Source organism: Macaca thibetana, chromosome 17 (genome assembly GCF_024542745.1).
Source record: "Macaca thibetana thibetana isolate TM-01 chromosome 17, ASM2454274v1, whole genome shotgun sequence".
NCBI classification, from domain to species: Eukaryota; Metazoa; Chordata; class Mammalia; order Primates; family Cercopithecidae; genus Macaca; species Macaca thibetana.
This window is the reverse complement of record NC_065594.1, coordinates 92,228,108-92,244,490: the sequence shown is the minus strand read 5'-3', so window position 1 is coordinate 92,244,490 and position 16,383 is coordinate 92,228,108. Positions and strand designations below refer to the sequence as shown.

General features: G+C 55.2%; 1 protein-coding gene across 10 annotated transcripts in view; it reads right to left on the bottom strand.

Annotated features, from left to right (window-relative positions):
* Nucleotides 1–6,135: 6,135 nt before the first annotated feature.
* Nucleotides 6,136–16,383, bottom strand: part of ATP11A (ATPase phospholipid transporting 11A) — a 186,010-nt gene continuing 175,762 nt past the window's right edge. For 3 of the 10 annotated variants that reach the window (XM_050766700.1, XM_050766702.1, XM_050766703.1), the window contains 2 exons: nucleotides 14,823–14,988; nucleotides 6,136–8,951 (listed from right to left, as the gene is read on the bottom strand). In XM_050766700.1, the coding sequence (XP_050622657.1) occupies nucleotides 8,700–8,951; nucleotides 14,823–14,988 (418 nt within the window). In that variant the 3' untranslated portion in view covers nucleotides 6,136–8,699. Of the gene's footprint in view, nucleotides 8,952–10,090; nucleotides 10,195–12,440; nucleotides 12,528–14,822; nucleotides 14,989–16,383 lie in introns of all 10 variants that reach the window. The other 7 variants (XM_050766707.1, XM_050766705.1, XM_050766709.1 and 4 more) reach the window with 7 other exon arrangements.

Below are 16,383 nucleotides of genomic sequence, written 5' to 3'. Positions count from 1 at the left end.
TTGGCTTCTTAGTGCCCAGGTGCCATCCGGCTCTGCCTCACGGGCTCCAGCTGGACAGGGAGGGCTTCCTGCCGGTCCTTGTCCCGAAACCTCTGGCCAGGGTGGTCTGGCTGGCTACAGCCCGCAACTGGCACCCAGCACCTGGAATCCTCACTGGGAAGCTAAGCCGGGCAGGGGCCCCGCGTCTGTGTCCAGCCAGCCCCACGGTCACTGAGTCCTTCCTGCACCCCACACCCCGTGCTGGACGCAGGGCTCGGCCCAGAGCAAGGCAAAGTGTCTCACTTCTTGGACTTTACGTCTCAGTAAAAATAGACAGAAAATGGGTTAATGAACACAGACACAGCCTCACATCGGGGTGAGATTCATGCCGTGAAGGCGAAGAACGCAGACCAGGAGGGTAGGTGGGGCAGTGGCCTGCGCCAGGGCCCGCTGGGAAGCAGAGCCAGACAGGACCCAGCCGTCCCACGAGGGCCCGGGAGCCGTCCAAGGAGCGGGAGGCAGATGTGGGTGTGTACGGAGACAGAGCCAACAAGTATCGCCACCTTTTGGGGAGAATTTTGCTAAAACAAGGTGAGAAACAAGAGCTGAGCCGGGCTGGGAGGGTCCCGGAGGGTTTCTGTGGAGACTCTCCTGCTGCTCCGATGACGTGGCCGACTTGGCCGGCAGGAAGACAGTGATGCTGCCACAGAGACGGCGAGAGGTCGCCCAGCCACCACGGCCCCCCCCCCGGGGCGACAGTGAGGGGTCACCTGCCCGCCGTGGCCTGCTCTTCTCTTAAACACTGATGTCTTAAGAAGTCAGGAAGCCACGTGAGATGAGTGAGACACTGATTTTAGCCCTACGTTTGTGCGTGCTGCCTCGGCTCATCCTCTGTGGGGCGGCTCTCCTGTTGCCGTGTGTCTGGCTCTGCCCTGCCCTGAGCAGGGGCCCCAGTGGCTTCCTGGATGCCTTTGCCGGTTGGGGACGCCCTGGACCCTCTCGGTCCACTGCAGTCACCCAGGTTGAGCCACTCGGACCGATGGCAAGTGAGCTCCCCTGGTGGGTTCCAGGTTGTCATCCGAAGAGCAGCCATGGCCCTAAACAGCCCTCCAACCCCACCCCACCTCCGTGCAGGCCCGGATCCACCGGGCAGGCCACTGCCCTGCAGTCCGCTGCGGCTGCTCCCAGGTGTGACTGCCCTGAAGCCGGACGAGGCACTTCCATGGCCCCTCAGAATGGAGTGTTGGGGGTTGAATCGTGGCTTCCGAAGACAGATGTTGGAGTGCTAACTCCCAGTGCCTCAGAACGTGACCTTGGCTGGAGACGGGGTCTTTATAGAGGGGACCAAGCTAAAAGGAGGTCAGTGGGGCAGGCCCTGACCCCAGCGCCACGTGGAAAGCGCCCAGAGGAGATGCAGGCAGAGGACGGGGCGGTGCTTCCACACCCAGGGAGACCCGGGGGTTAGTGCACAGACGGGCCTCAGCAGTGCACTCACAGGAAACATATATTTCACCCACGCGTTTGAGATAGGGACATGGCTCTTCTTCTCCTAGCAAACAACTTTTGATTCCAACTTTTATTTCTTCTCCGGGCTCCATCCTCCTTCTCCATCTCTCTTGGCCCCAGGTGCTGCTGGAATGTCCCCTTTGCTGGGACACCGGAGGACACCCGAACAAACCGGCCTACCTGTCAGAGCCTGGAGGCTGCCCCAAGCCAGCATCTGTGGTTCCACATGAGCTGAGGGCCATTTTATGCCGGTCTCGCTCTCCCTCCAGCCCTTCTGGGCTTGGCTGGCCTTCCCCCATCCCCCCAAGCCCTCCCAGCAATCCTGTCCCAGGTGAGAGAACGAGGCTGGCATGGAACAGCCCTCAGTTGACGTGGGGGAGCAACGGATGCCCTGGGCGGGCTGGTGGATACCAGAACACCCTGGGGACACCTGAGGACGCCCCGAGGACACCTGCAGATACCCCAAAGACACCTGAGGACGCCTGAGGACGCCTGAGGACGCCCCGAGGACATCTGAGGACATCTGAGGACGCCCCGAGGACACCTGCAGATACCCCAAAGACACCTGAGGACGCCTGAGGACGCCTGAGGACGCCCCGAGGACATCTGAGGACATCTGAGGACGCCCGGAGGACATCTGAGGACATCTGAGGATGCCCCAAAGACACCTGAGGATGCCTGAGGATGCTCCGAGGACACCTGCGGATACCCCAAAGACACCTGAGGACGCCTGAGGATGCCCCGAGGACACCTGAGGATACCCCAAGGACACCTGGAGTATGGAAAGGTAAAGATAAGCCCACATGAAGATGCTGAGAAGCCAAGGAATGAGAGGAAAGCATTTCGGAGAAACCAGGGAACGAGAGGAAGGCATTTCGGAGAGAATCCAGGACGGCTGTAGGTTAATTCACCCCACAGATGCCTTTGGAGCGCTGCCTGTGCGCTGCCTGTGAAAAGTAGCCCGTGACTTTGTGGCGTTCAGGAGCCAGCAAAAGTCCCGTGTTTAGAATTCCAGCCTGTGAGCCGGGGACCCCGCTGTCCGCCCCCGGGGTGTTTCCCAGGTGGCCCTGAGCTGAGACTCCGTGGGAAGCAGGTGGCTGAGCAGGGAGAGGAGATGTGGCCAGGTGGGACTCAGGCACCAGCCACCAGGGATGCTCTGGATTTCACCCCAAGGCCCCTCTCCAGGGGCCCCAATGGAGCCGGGATCCCAGCAGTTGGACCCTGGTGGCATTTTGTTTTTGAAGTTGGTGTTTCCAGACAAGACACAAAACTGTAGAGTATGACACGGCCAGGCCGGGTGGGGACTCAAGAGAGGTCAGGGTTGGGACGAGGCCACGGCCTCTGGGCCAGGGGGCATTCCGGGGGCTCCGTGGCAGCACTCAGAATTCTGCCAGGGCTGGGAGTGGCAGGGGGCAGGGAAATGCCATCTACTTCAGAGTGGGAAAGGCTGGGTTCAGTCAACAGAGCTCAGGAGGCTGAAGGGCCTGAAGGAGCCTGGGGTTTGGTCAAGAGGGAGAATTGGGATGGAAAGGGGGCACCTAGACCCCAAGAATGAGGTGGCAGGCGGGGGCTTGGCAGAGGTCAGGGAGGAGCTCCTGGTGGGGACGGACCAGAAGGTTGGGAAACCCAGTCCTGAGTTTCTCAACCTGTGCAGGCTCTGGAGTCCAGGAGGGTCAGCACCAGGGCCCTGCACCTGGCACACCTGGTATCCCTGCAGGGGGTGGCGGCCGAGGGCCCACACCACCCATACTGGGCTTGTCACCTTCATCCCACACAGAAGCACACTGCAGAAGTGTTCTGACTGTACAGTTTCTAACAGCAGAAAATGTACACACCACTTGTGTGATTTTCTTTATAAAGAAACTGAAGCAGATTTTTATTCTTTATTGCGAGCAGATTCAGGTCTCCTGCTTAGATAATCTAGAGAAAAGTCCAATATAATATTATCAAGTTAGTTTATCTACAGAAATAAAAGTTAAAAACAGGAGCATACAAAATAAACTTTACAGAAATGTTAGATTTGGTTTAATTTATATTTTAACTTTTCAAAGCAGATTAATGAATTATCAGTTAAATGTTACTGTGTGGAGGCTTGATTTATGTTAAATGCACCTACTATGTTTAATAATTTAAAAATAAACTCCAGTATTTATGATGATGACAGCTATGGATACCATTCATATTAAATACATTTTTGAAGACCTTCTTTTATTACATTACCTAATGAATAGACATTTTAAATGGTAACGCAGACATTATAATTTTAAGTCAGACACAATATATGCATATTAAAATTCTGTATACTTTGATAAAGTAAAAAATAAAGCTATATAAATTGATCTTTAGATTTTTTCTGCAAAAGTAGAATCACACTTTCATGACACTTCTAACACATCCCCATCAAAGCTGCTTATAGACACAATATCAGAAAGATTTTCATTCCAGTTCACCCACCTTTAGCTTAAAAAAAAAAAAAAGATTGCATTTACCAACTGACATTTTTCCTGTTTCTAAAGTTACAAATGGGTAACTTCCTAAAGAAATGTAGGATACAAGGACCTGCATATCAAGCTGTTAAGACACTGAGCTGCCAAATAAATAATATTAACATTAAATAAAAGTGGCTGCATTATTCAATACTAGTCAGTGCAAAACACATAAGCTGAGTGGTTTGAAGAACAAGGCTGGAGGTTTCCTGCTACGGCACCGGACCCCTGGCCAAGGCTCAACTCAGAGAAGTCACAACAGCCTGTCTAGACATTTGTTTAAATGCTCAGCAAGCCGAGCGGATGGTCACCCTGTTGGAGAAGCTGCCACATCTGGCCTCCTCCCTCGAGGCGGTGTGGCCTGCTTGTTCGCCCCGTCTGCTCCGACGCAGGCCGGGTTGACTGGGGCTTTAGGAGGCCGCGGCCCTTCCCAGCTGGCTTGTGGCAGAAGACCGGCCGTGCTCCCTGACGTGTGCAGGGATGAGGTGCGGCGTGGGCGTGGCCGGTTCTGCTGTGGCCACCTGGTAGAGGGCTGATCCAAGGGGAGGTTTCAGCTCGTGGGGCTGGACCTCCCTGAAGGGGAAAGGACCTTGTCCAGGGCACCAAGCGCTGCTCACAGAGCAGCTATTGTAAGTGAAGCTGCGACCTCACCCCGGGCCCACTCTGCGAAGCCTAGACATTCTGCCAGGAGGGGGACACTCTGTCCCAGGGAGGCCTGGGCTACGAGCCACATCTTCCCATGCCCGGCCAGAGGCCCCTCACAGGGGCCCTCAGGAAGGAGGCAGGATGCAATGCGGGACACCAGGACAGTGGGCACTTGCTTGTGGCACATGTGTGTATACGTGCATGGATGTATTCGCGTGTGCGGGGGCCTGCACGTTTGTGGTGTGTACATGTGTGGGAGCTCACGTGTGTATGGTGTGTGCACACGTGTTTACGTCTGGGAACTCATGTCTGTGGTGTACACATGCATGTGCATGTATGTAGGAGCCTGTGCGTGTTTGGGATGTGTACATGTGCATGTGTGCATATTCGTGTGTAGGAGCCTGTGCATGCTTAGGGTGTGTACATGTGCATGTGTGCTCATGTGTGCAGGAGCCTGCATGTGTTTGTAGTGAATGTACATGTGCATGTGTGTGTATGCATGTGTACAGGTGAAGCTCATACGTCTTTCTGGTGTGCATACACACGTGTGAGAGCAAGCCTGTAGGAGCTTGTACATGTGTGCTTACATGTACATGCATGTATCACATCTGTGTGTAGGAACTTACACCATTCATGGTATGTGCACATGCATTGTGTGGAGTGTGCACACGTCTGTAGTATGTGTACACATGTGCATGTACATGTATGTCACACATGCTTTGGTGTACATACACGTGTGCACGTGTGGAGGAGCTCACACTTGTGTACATGTGTACATACATGTGTGCGGGAGCTTGCATGTTTGTGGTGTGTACATGTACATATGTATGTGTGTGTTCCCGTGTGCAAGCCTGCAAGTGGACATGGCTATGAGTGAACGTGGAGCCAAAAGCCCGGGACACACATGTAGCAGGCCCACCGTGGGTGTCTGAGACGGTCTGTGGCAGGGACTGGGCGTGAGTCACACAGCAGGCCCACTGTGTGTGTCTGAGACAGTCTGTGGCAGGGACTGGGTGTGAATCATGCAGCAGGCCCACTATGTGTGTCTGAGACGGTCTGTGGCAGGGACTGGGTGTGAGTCATGCAGCAGGCCCACTGTGCGTGTCTGAGACGGTCTGTGGCAGGGACTGGGTGTGAGTCATGCAGCAGGCCCACTGTGCGTGTCTGAGACGGTCTGTGGCGGTGACTGGGTGTGAATCATGCAGCAGGCCCACTATGTGTGTCTGAGACGGTCTGTGGCAGGGACTGGGTGTGAGTCATGCAGCAGGCCCACTGTGTGTGTCTGAGACAGTCTGTGGCAGGGACTGGGTGTGAATCATGCAGCAGGCCCACTATGTGTGTCTGAGACGGTCTGTGGCGGTGACTGGGTGTGAGTCATGCAGCAGGCCCACTGTGCGTGTCTGAGACGGTCTGTGGCGGTGACTGGGTGTGAGTCATGCAGCAGGCCCACTGTGCGTGTCTGAGACGGTCTGTGGCGGTGACTGGGTGTGAATCAGCGACTGTGTCTCTGACCAACATGCTGAATTACAAATTGATAATTAACCTGTGCAGCAGCAAATAAGATTTTCAAAACTCGACAAAGTGCTCAAAGTTGACATTACTTGCTTCAAAGTTAGTTTAAGGCAAGTAAATACTAACTACTGTGAGGTGGAAAATTGTGTGAAGACCCTGTGACGTCATTCACTGACGTCATCCTTTTAGTTTTTATCTCGTGCCCCTTGTCGATTTCAAATGATCAGGTACATTCATTTAATAATTTCCCAAGCAATTTTTTAAAAGACGTTTGGGAGTGTGTAAAAGTTTAGTGACTTTCACACTAAGACTTGTTGTCAGAGGTACATGGTGACTATCTCCACACAGGCAGAGCTGGGACCCAGCTTACTAAACCTTCATGTGAGAATCTTCTATTTTTAAGGCTGAAGGATGGAAATTAACAATGAAACACAGAAAGCAGAGGAAATTGCAACAAATTGTAAAGAAAAAGTATAGCAAATTATCGTACCTTAAATATGCTGTTTAACTAATCACTGCCACCAGAAATACCAAGAAAGGAAGAGGTGTGTGTAGAGAATAAAATCAAATCTGAAAATTCACATTCATCAGAGATTGGAACATTCAGTCAAAACTCTCACCAGAATCTAAATGTAAAGTGGCCAAAATTACATAAACTTAAAAATGAAAGCTTTATAAACCTATTTTTAAAATTAGACAATATGTTAAATAAATGAATAAAAGATATATAAACAGCTATGAAAATACTTCAGTGCAAAGGCAATTTTAAGATTTCTAAAAAAATACATTACAAATAATTTGTTAACTGAACATACAGAGAATCTGCCCCCCATACAGGTATTACATTTATGCCCATATTGGGTTCTTAAAAAGGGCTGTAAAAATGCACACACCATTGTTTGCGGGGGTAGCGTGGGCAGGGCTGCCAAGCCAGGGCGGCCGCACGAGGACCTCGGGACACGGTGGAGTCCTCCCCGTTCTGTCTGCTCAAGCCAGTTGCTCACTACCCTCATCTTTGGTGTGGTGTTTATTTGTCACCTTAGTTTATCTCAACCACTGTGTTCACTGTTCTTACCGCCGATTTATCCTTTAGTTCAAATAAATATTGTATAGGTAAAAGATTATACAATCAAATGGTGAAATTTGAGCTTCCAAAAACACCTACTGTCGAGCACCTCGGAAACACCCTCTGGTTTCGCCTGCCGGAGCCCGTCTGACAGCGTGGCTCTGGGAGGGCATGAGGGCCGGCTCCTCCTCCAGCGTCTGGTACTTTCCTGAAAGGCAGCAGTACCGAATCTCACAATGAAATGTCTTCTTTAAGGACCATTAAGGCTACGTCAAAGATTATTTCTAGAAATAGAAACGCCAGTACAGAGAGCAACAGGGACTTTGTATCACAGCAGCCCTTGGGTTGCTAACCCACCCAGAGCAGCGCTGGACAGAATCCTAAGACGAAGGAGAGCCCTGCGTGGGGACGTGGGGATGTGGGGACAAGGGGACGCAGAGCCCGGTGGGCGGAGGTGCAGTGTGGGAGGCGGGCGGAGGTGCAGTGTGGGAGGCGGGCGGAGCTGCAGTGTGGGAGGCAGTGTGGGAGGTGGGCGGAGCTGCAGTGTGGGAGGTGGGCAGAGCTGCAGTGTGGGAGGCGGGCGGAGGTGCAGTGTGGGAGGCCGGTGGAGGTGCAGTGTGGGAGGTGGGCGGAGCTGCAGTGCTGCCTGCTGGGATCCACCCCTGTCCTGTGGGCCGCCCCCATCAGCCCAAGACAGGTTCTGGGGCACCAACACCACCTTGGTGGTGACCGTTCCACGGGGACAGAGGATGTCTGCCCATCATAGTCAAGTATCTGTCTCCTGGCCCTTGCACCCGCGAAATCAACATTCTCCTGCAACAGTGGACTGACGGCTCCATGCTCTGGTGAGTGGCCGATGGACATCCTGGCACTTGTGCTGCAGGGCTGGAAGCCACTGGCGTGGCCTTGTCCTCCCACATGGCACTGCTTTCTGCACGAGGCGATGATGGGGAGACCGAAACTCAGCCAGCCCTGACACACAGAGCAGGCAGGCTTGGACTTAACCACAGGGAAGCCACTCCCAGATGAACAGGGCACGGCTGTGCATCCGCAGGGATGACGGTATCCGAGTGACCCGGCCCTTCCCACAGCATGAGGATTGGAGGGTTGCTGAGGAAAGGACGTGCTGCCACAGCTCCACCTCACCCTATGGAGGGCACGAGTGGCGGCCGGGCGAGCAGGAACAGCAGCAGGTGTCCACACATGGCCGCCCCGGGGGCCTGGATGGCTCTTCTCTCCCAGCGACAGCAAAGGCCGATGATGGTAGGTGGGTAAAGACACGGGCCTGGGGGAATGGCCTCTGCATGACAGCACAGGGTTCGCCAGCCGGATGTCCCTTCTGAGTCGGGCCGAATGCCCGGGGGGACCGGTGTGGCTCAACAACTGCAGCGCTGGGTCCAGGCGGCCAGCGTGCCACACTCGAGGGCAAGGCCTGTGACCCCCCTCCTTGCCTCCTGGGGGCCAGGAAGAGGCGTGTGCGGTCTCCACAGGCTTAGGACCATCCATCACACAAGCATCTGCACACGGGTCCCAGGGCAGCTGTGACTCGGGCTGGAACTGCAGTGGTGACGGGAACCACTGAGGGTGGGTGGGGGCTCCACGGACACCTTCCCCTTCCAGGCCGCGAGCGTCACCTGCTGAGAGCAGGAGCTGTACCAGGCGGCCGAGGGACAGGTGCTCTGGTAGCCTGGGCTCTGCAGAGAAGCAAGAGGGGTGAACTCTGAGTCGCGGTCCCGAGGCTGTGCGCACCCATTCTGCTGAGAGAACGAGACACACAGTCAGTCTCAGGGATCCCCACGGGGCTGCTTGGGGTGACCTGGGCCACTCTGGGATGCACTCACTACCATCGCCTCCTGCAGGAACTGCTAGACTCAGCTCAGGACACTGGAGAAGCCATAGAGGCAAGGGGCCTCTGTCTAGGAACGAGTGCCTCTCCTTTTCGGTATCAACAGTGACTGTCCCCGTCCCACCATCCCAGGGAAGAACCCAGGGACCCCAGGGATACAGGCCATGGACGGGAAACCTACAAGTTTCCTCCCGATAGCTGGCTTCCTGTGCAGTGAGAGCTCGAACGCTATACCGGTACCCAGACACCCTCGAACAAAAGGCGATCTCACTGCCCCAGAGAGGGCAGGCCCCACCCCACAGGGACTGAGCTGATGGAGTACTGGACACGCTGTTTGCGTCCTGTTGGCATGTTGCCTTGGGTGTCACCACATGGATGGGGCCTACATGGCTTCTGACAGCCCACTGGGGCCCCGGACGTGCAAGGGCCCTGCAGGTCTGACCAGCGAGGGGAGCGGCAAGAGGCTGGCAGCACGCATCTGTCTGACGGGGGGCCGTCCCCAGGTCAGCCCACTTTTAGACCAGCCCACTTTTAGACCAGCATTTCCAGTGCCGGAAATGCTGGCAGGAGCAGGTGTCTTCACGGCCTCCATGTCTGTCAGGGAGGCGACAAGCTACGTGCTCCGGCTGGCACACAGAAGACTTGCACTCACACTTGCCTGGGCCCCAGTTCCACACAAACCACGCAATATCCACGTTTGATTTCAAAGCAGGCTCCTTCCTGAGAGGCCTTTTAGGTGAAGCCGTTTCCCCCAGGGACCAGGACCGTGAGCCTGTATCTGACGAAGCTGGGCCCGGTCAGGCTGCGTGCTGTGTGTGGGGGGAGTGTGCACGTGTGTGGGTGTGCACAGCATGTTCCATGTGTGGTCGGCTTGCCCTCAGGCATGTTACTTACCTGGGACAGCAAATGCATGTGTGTGTAAAGAGAGCTGCTCTTTTTCACCGTGAACCTTTGTTATCAAAGACAGCACAGCACAGCACAGCAAAACTTTGGAGGAAAAACAGGTCTGACAGTCACAGCACACGGGCGGCACGCAGCAGCCGCAGTTACCTAGCGTGGAGCTAACTGCGCCTTGGCCGCCGTAGGAGGTCCTTCAGGAGGGGCCCGTCGCTGCTCTGTGCGGCCTGGACTGGAGCCTTGTGCTTCATGCCCCTCTGCAAGGCGAGGAAAGACACTGAGCAACGTGGGCCACGCAGGGCTGCTGAGCCGGTGCCCACGAGCACCAGGAGCGCTCTGGCCTCCGCCTGCACCATCCGTGGGACCCCAGCAGGAAGAGGCACTAAGCCTCTGTTGGAGTCTGCATGGGGTGTCACGGAGCGGCCAGGGCAAGGGCTCAGGGGCGTCTTGGGAAAACACTGTCCCAGCAGGGCCGCTCCCATGAGGAGCCCAAGCCCCGAACTGAGAGACAGTGACAGGCTCAGGGACGGGCCACGGCACCTGTGGGAGGCAGAGGGTCCCAGGTCCCTCAGCTGGAAGGTCCACCAGGCACCTCTGGAATCCTGGAGCCACATGTTCAGCCACACACCCACTTCCATGGCAGACAGCGAGCCTCGGGAGCTGCTCTGCCAGGGCCCTGCAGAGTGTCCTGAGGCCAACGTGCTCACAGAGCACTGAGATCTCGTAGCCCAGCCTTATTCAAGGAATAAGGGAAGCGTGGGAGCTGAAGAACTGCGGGCTTGGAATTGCAGAACTGCAGGTCCGAATGGGCAAACGCCCAGGTGAGGAGCAGCAGGAAACAAAGGATGAGGCTGCCACCCGTCCCGGGGACAGGGATGGAGAGGCGAACTGCATGCAGATACGCGGAGATGCCAGCACAGACATGTGTGCGAATCGCACGTATATATACGTCAGGCCCGTGATGCTTTTCTTTTCCATAGGAACAGATGAAAAGGAAACCATGCACTGGAAGTAAAATATGCCCCACGTGAGGACTAGTGACATGTTTACTCCTCCAAAGTTTTGCAGAACGCAGGTGGTCTTAGCACCACGGTGCGTTCCTGTGTGTGCCGGGCACGTGCTGGCTGCAGGCGCTTTGTGTTCAGGTGCGGACACCGGCCCTGCCTGCGGGGGTCACGCCAGGGCCCGAGGCCTCGTAGGCGGCAGGAGAACGAACCTCTGTGCGGCCGTCTCTATGTAGCCGGGCTCAGCTTCTGCACATGTTCAGAGGCAAATCAGCTCTCAACAAACCACATCAATAGTTAGAATGCATATTTTTAGCCTAGAGTTGGCACGATTTAATTAGTTTCTTAAGGACCTCCTATGAGTTATTAAAGTGTTCCTAATAATTTCATCCCTAATGTTTTCAAGTATAGAAATGGTGAGATGAAATTCTGCAATTTAATCTAACAAATTCTGATGACACTAAATTAGAAAAATTTTGATTCCTATTAATTGCTTGGACTTAAAAAAGGACCATTTTGTCAGCTAAAAATGGTGTTTAAAATATATAGAAGATGATGTTATTAAAGGGAAAAAAAGCCTTTCTGCTCTGGGCATTTTTCTAGGCTGCATTTGGTAAAACAGTAAAATACCAAACATGCATTTTCAGAGCACCATTAATTTGGAGGCATCGTGAATGCGGGATTTGGTGCCGGGGCACACGGCTGAAAGACAGAACGTGACTTCAGGACGGCACGCAGGCCCCTGCAGTCTCGGCTCTGGCCACGGATGCCACCGCAGGAAAGTGGCATGTGAATGGCTCTACGCTGCCCAGAAAGGCCAGGGCCGTCATTTTTAAAGCATATTATTAACAGAAAGCTTTCAAAGAGGTCTTCATTCAAAAAACAGTAAAAAGAGAATTTGGTCGAACATCTGACACCAAACACTTCTGTCCCCTTTGTCTCCAGTTGTGTGGCTCAGCCTGGCTCCCCTTTTCTGAAATGTGCGTGGGTCCTGAGCAAACCGTGTTATCCTAGCTGTCGTCAGTCTTTCCAGCTGCAGAATGGGCACAGAAGTGGGTGCGTGAGGGAGGATCCACACTCTACAGGCTGCGGAGGGCAGGGTATGTGAGCTCAGGGCCTGGATGACCTGTGAATTGCAAACTCTCATACCTTCCTGCTTAGGATTCCTGCACAGGAACCTCTCTGACACCTGCGTGAGGGATCATGTGGCCGGCTCTGTGCTGTCAGCTGTGTCTGAACCCTCACAGGTGGGTTCTGAGGCTGCCTGGACGCTGAGGGAGAAACCCTGGTTAACTGTGACTGATGGAAAGCACAGCTCACGATCGGTCTGTGCATGTGAAGGTGTAAGTGGGTGGTGGGGCTTCCTGACGTGGGGCTGCCGTGCCCAGCGCCTGGCGGACACTGCGTCGGAGCGCGTGGACTCGGGGCTCTGGTGACAGGCATGGCCCTGCTGCCCCGCGTCTACCATCCCAAGCGTGCGGAAGGCAGAGGAGCATCACCTTGTTCCATCAGAAACTCAGGCTGCTGGAAGTCTGAGAAAGCATAAAGATGGTTGACTGCTCGACAGAAAGGCACTGGCTCTTAGTCTGAGTTCCGAGGTCAGCGGCCACGCACAGAGGGGTGTGTGAACAAGGTGTAGGGATTTAGGCAAAGTGGTCGGAAGATGGAAGGAAACAGGAAGGAAAGAGAAACAACAGACAGAGCTGAGTTAGTCAGAGGCTCGCCACCATGTGCACGTTCTTCTGGCCACTCTAGGTGGACACTGGTGCCCCCCGCCATGACCCGCCAGCCCCTCCCACTCCCTGCTTTATGCCTTCTGCAGGTCCCACTGTGTGGCTGTTCATAAGGGTTGCCGAGGCTTTTGTGGGATGCAGAGACCCACAGCATAACAGGGGCTTCCGAACAAAGGGTGCGACGGGGAGGGTCCTCACTGGCATTCCCAAAGTGCCCCCTGAGACCCGCCCATCCTGGATGTGTGCCGCAGAGCAGAGGGCCTGTGGTCAGACGCGTCTGGGGGCGTGGCCCTCGGCAGCCCCGACTCGAGGCTGCATGCACACTGTCATGGAAGAGCCCAGACTCCTGCGGGGACAGGCCCTCCTGACCCCCCGAGTTCAACTCCTGCCTGCTCAGGCATCTCTGACCAGGCACCTCTGCAGCCACACGCACCCAGGGGCCAGGTGCGTCCGAGACTCTCGTAAATCTCAAGCCACACCACTGTGGCCACAGCTGGGGGCCCAGGAAACACCCCCAAGCTGGACCTGTTCTCTCTCAGGGTCAGACCCACAGCTCTGCTGTCTCCTCTGTGCCTTGTGACATGCGTGTCTGCCATGTCCCCATGAATGGGATGTGGTTATGAACACGTGTTCCATGCACAGAGCCCTGTCATGAACACGTGTGCCCGCTGTGGAACTGCACGGCTAAAGGGCTCAGGAACCAAGGACTGTGCTTACAGAAAAGTACCACTAGACAGCTGCTTCTCGGGCCACAGGCAGGGCTGGGCAGTGGCTGCTTGGCGGCAACAACTTTCCCCTGAAGCACTGGGGGCCGTGGAGTCTCAACCTGGGCCCTGGCTCCTGCTCCCACTGGCTCCCCTCCCTGCACACAGCAGCTGACATGCAGGTTCTGCTGCGTTTCTCCTGCCTGTGGTCCCCGAGTCAGTGGAGCTGTGTGTGGACATTTTCACTACGCTGAGTGGGGGTCTCTTCACCACGAGTTTTGCTCGCTCCTTTTTACAAACTGTGGCAGGAGGCATGAAGGAGGGAGTGCCGGGGACTGGCGGCATTGGTTTCAACATTTTACATCGGCACCAACGTCCCAAGAAAGCTCTCAAGCCAGGGTCCCATTATGATTGTTAGAGGTGGGTGGTGGGTGGGGCTGTGCCCCTTAAGGGAGGGTGACCTGTTTTCCCTCCCAGCACGGCAGCACTGCTGGGAGCCAGCCCCCAAGTGTCTGAGCTGCGTGAGTGAGTCAGGGCTGGGGCCCCGGGCCCCCTCGCTTCCCGTCTTCCTCCCAACTGCACCGCTGTGTCCATCCGGGCGGCCCTCACGCCCTGAAGGAGCGGCCACCGCCGGGGGTCTCCCACCCCTCGTGTCCCCACCAGGCTTCAGCACTGCCCAGTCCAGGGCCCCACCTCACGGAGTGATTAGAAATTTCAGGGATGAAACTTGAAAACCCGCATTGTTAACAGAGTCCCGAGGGACTGTGACAGGTGCAGCGGCCCTCCGAGGACAGGCAGGTTTCCCGGTAAAGCAGCAGAGCCTCTGACTGCAGAGTAGGGGACGTGGTCACTGCCTCTGACTTGGGGTTGAGCTTGAAGTCAGAGCCCAGCTGCTGAGAAGGACGGGGGGCCGGAGGCTAAGTCCTCACACCCGCCGAACCCTCTGCACCTGAGGGGGCACTCGGTATCGTCATGTCTTCCCCAGACCCAGAATTCTGCTTGTGGCTAAAACTTGGGAATGTGGAAAATAAGCAGCTCCACCAATACCAGCATTTCCTGATACAGATGCTACCGTTTCCAGCCAAATTTACCATCCTTAAAAATTACGTAATTTAACCTTTTAAAGTAATGATTAATTTTAAAACAGGGTTGCATTTACATGAAATAATTTGCCTTTTGTATTAGTCTTTTTTCTCTTATTTGTGTCTTATTTCAGATTACTGTTTAATCTGAATGTTTAGGTTAAAACATAAAATTAAACATCAGTCATCTCAAACTTACCTGATGTTTAAAATCATGTATCATTAAGAAACTCATTAGTGATACCTGAACTGATCACGTTTTATGAAATCCAAACCTTTCACACTATCTTTCAAAGTGGTCATTTCCTAGTCCTGAGGCCAGGGCCCTGAAGCACCCCTGCCCCGGCTGGGACGCTCCGTACCTGGACTCTCTCCGTTGCTGTTGGCCACAGCTGCCGGCACAGGACTTTCTTGAGGACGTCGGGCAGGAGGCTGATGGTCACCAGAAGCACGATGGCCAGCCAGGCGGGCCCGCTGGACAGCATCTGGATGAACACGTAGTACATCCTCTGGTAGTTGAGGAATGGCCTGAGGGGCAGGGAAGAGAAGCCGCTGGTGAGGCACGTGCTCCCTGGGGCCAGCCTCTCTCCACACTGGAGAGGGCGTTTGTTCCGGGAGTTCACACTTTTGTCAGAGTCGCTTGGCAAGCCACGGAGCCTGCTCTGAGTTTATCATATAAAAAATGAACGCGGAACCTCCCGGTAATGCTGGGGTAACAGGGACGGGAGAAGGAATTCTATGACGTCATCTCAAAGGGAACACTGAAGTCTCTGAAGTTCGGTTTCACAGAAGCAAAAAAAAAGGGATCGAAATAGGGATTTTTTCTATCTTGAAGTCTCGGATGGGAAGGACGTGCCGAGCACCGGTCGTCAATACGGAGCAAGCAATGACTTCTCTCCCAAGAAAGAGGATAACTCAAAGATGTCTGTGTCAGCTCCATGAGGGAGGCTGGCAAGGACGCAGGGACTGGTGACCCGCAGCCAGCCTGAGTCCACAGGTCCACGTCTACACGTGCCTTCTGGTAGTTTCCTGATCGCCTTTCACATCCCAGGCACTATGGACGGTGGTAGAGACACAGAGACAGGGCCCCACCTCCAGGAAGCACAGTGACACTGGCGTGTGGACAACAGGAGGGAAACGGGAGCAGGGCGTGGTGAGTAACGGGAGGGACGTGGAGCTGCTGGCAGGCCTGGGACGGGGCTGGAGGCACCCCCGAGGTGCTGGTGGTGGGCAGGAGGATGCGGTCTCATCACCAAGTGGTGGTGACACGGTGAGCTCCCAGCACATCAGAGACACGGGGTCAATGTTTTAGGAAACAATGTGGAGGCCATGGTTCTACCAAGGCTGATGGGCTGTGGCTCCTCGGTTCCAAAGCCCAGGAGCTGGTCAGAGAGGTTTTGGGACGGAATCTTCCTCTTACAGAGCCACGGCCTTCAGGGCTGCTAGAATGGCCGGGCTCTCGGGAGCTGGGCTGGGCTCTCTAGAGCCAAGCAGGGTTCTCTGGGGCTGGCAGGGTGACTGAAATCCTCGAAGCTCGGCGCTCATCTCTGGGACTGCGTAATGCAACCTGGGGCCACCAGGGGCCGCTGGCTGAACGAGGTAATCGGGAGGGACACTTCCTGAGCTGAGAATCCCGCCCAGGTCAGGGGCCCTGAGGGATCCCGAGAAGGTCGCCGGCTTTCCCTAGGCCGGCGACTGACCCCAGGTCTGCAGAGGGCTGTGGCAGAGGCTGCTGCGCTGGGGCTGAGATTGGGACCTGGTCCTGGGCCCACCACCCTGCGTACTTTCCTGGCTTATGGCAACAGTCTCTTGACCACCCTGCCTATATCGCTCTCACCAGCTCAACATGCAGCCACCGTGGGGTTTTTAAAAGAGCCACCCAACTCTGCTGTGCTCTGCCCACAGCCCTCCAATGGCTTGACT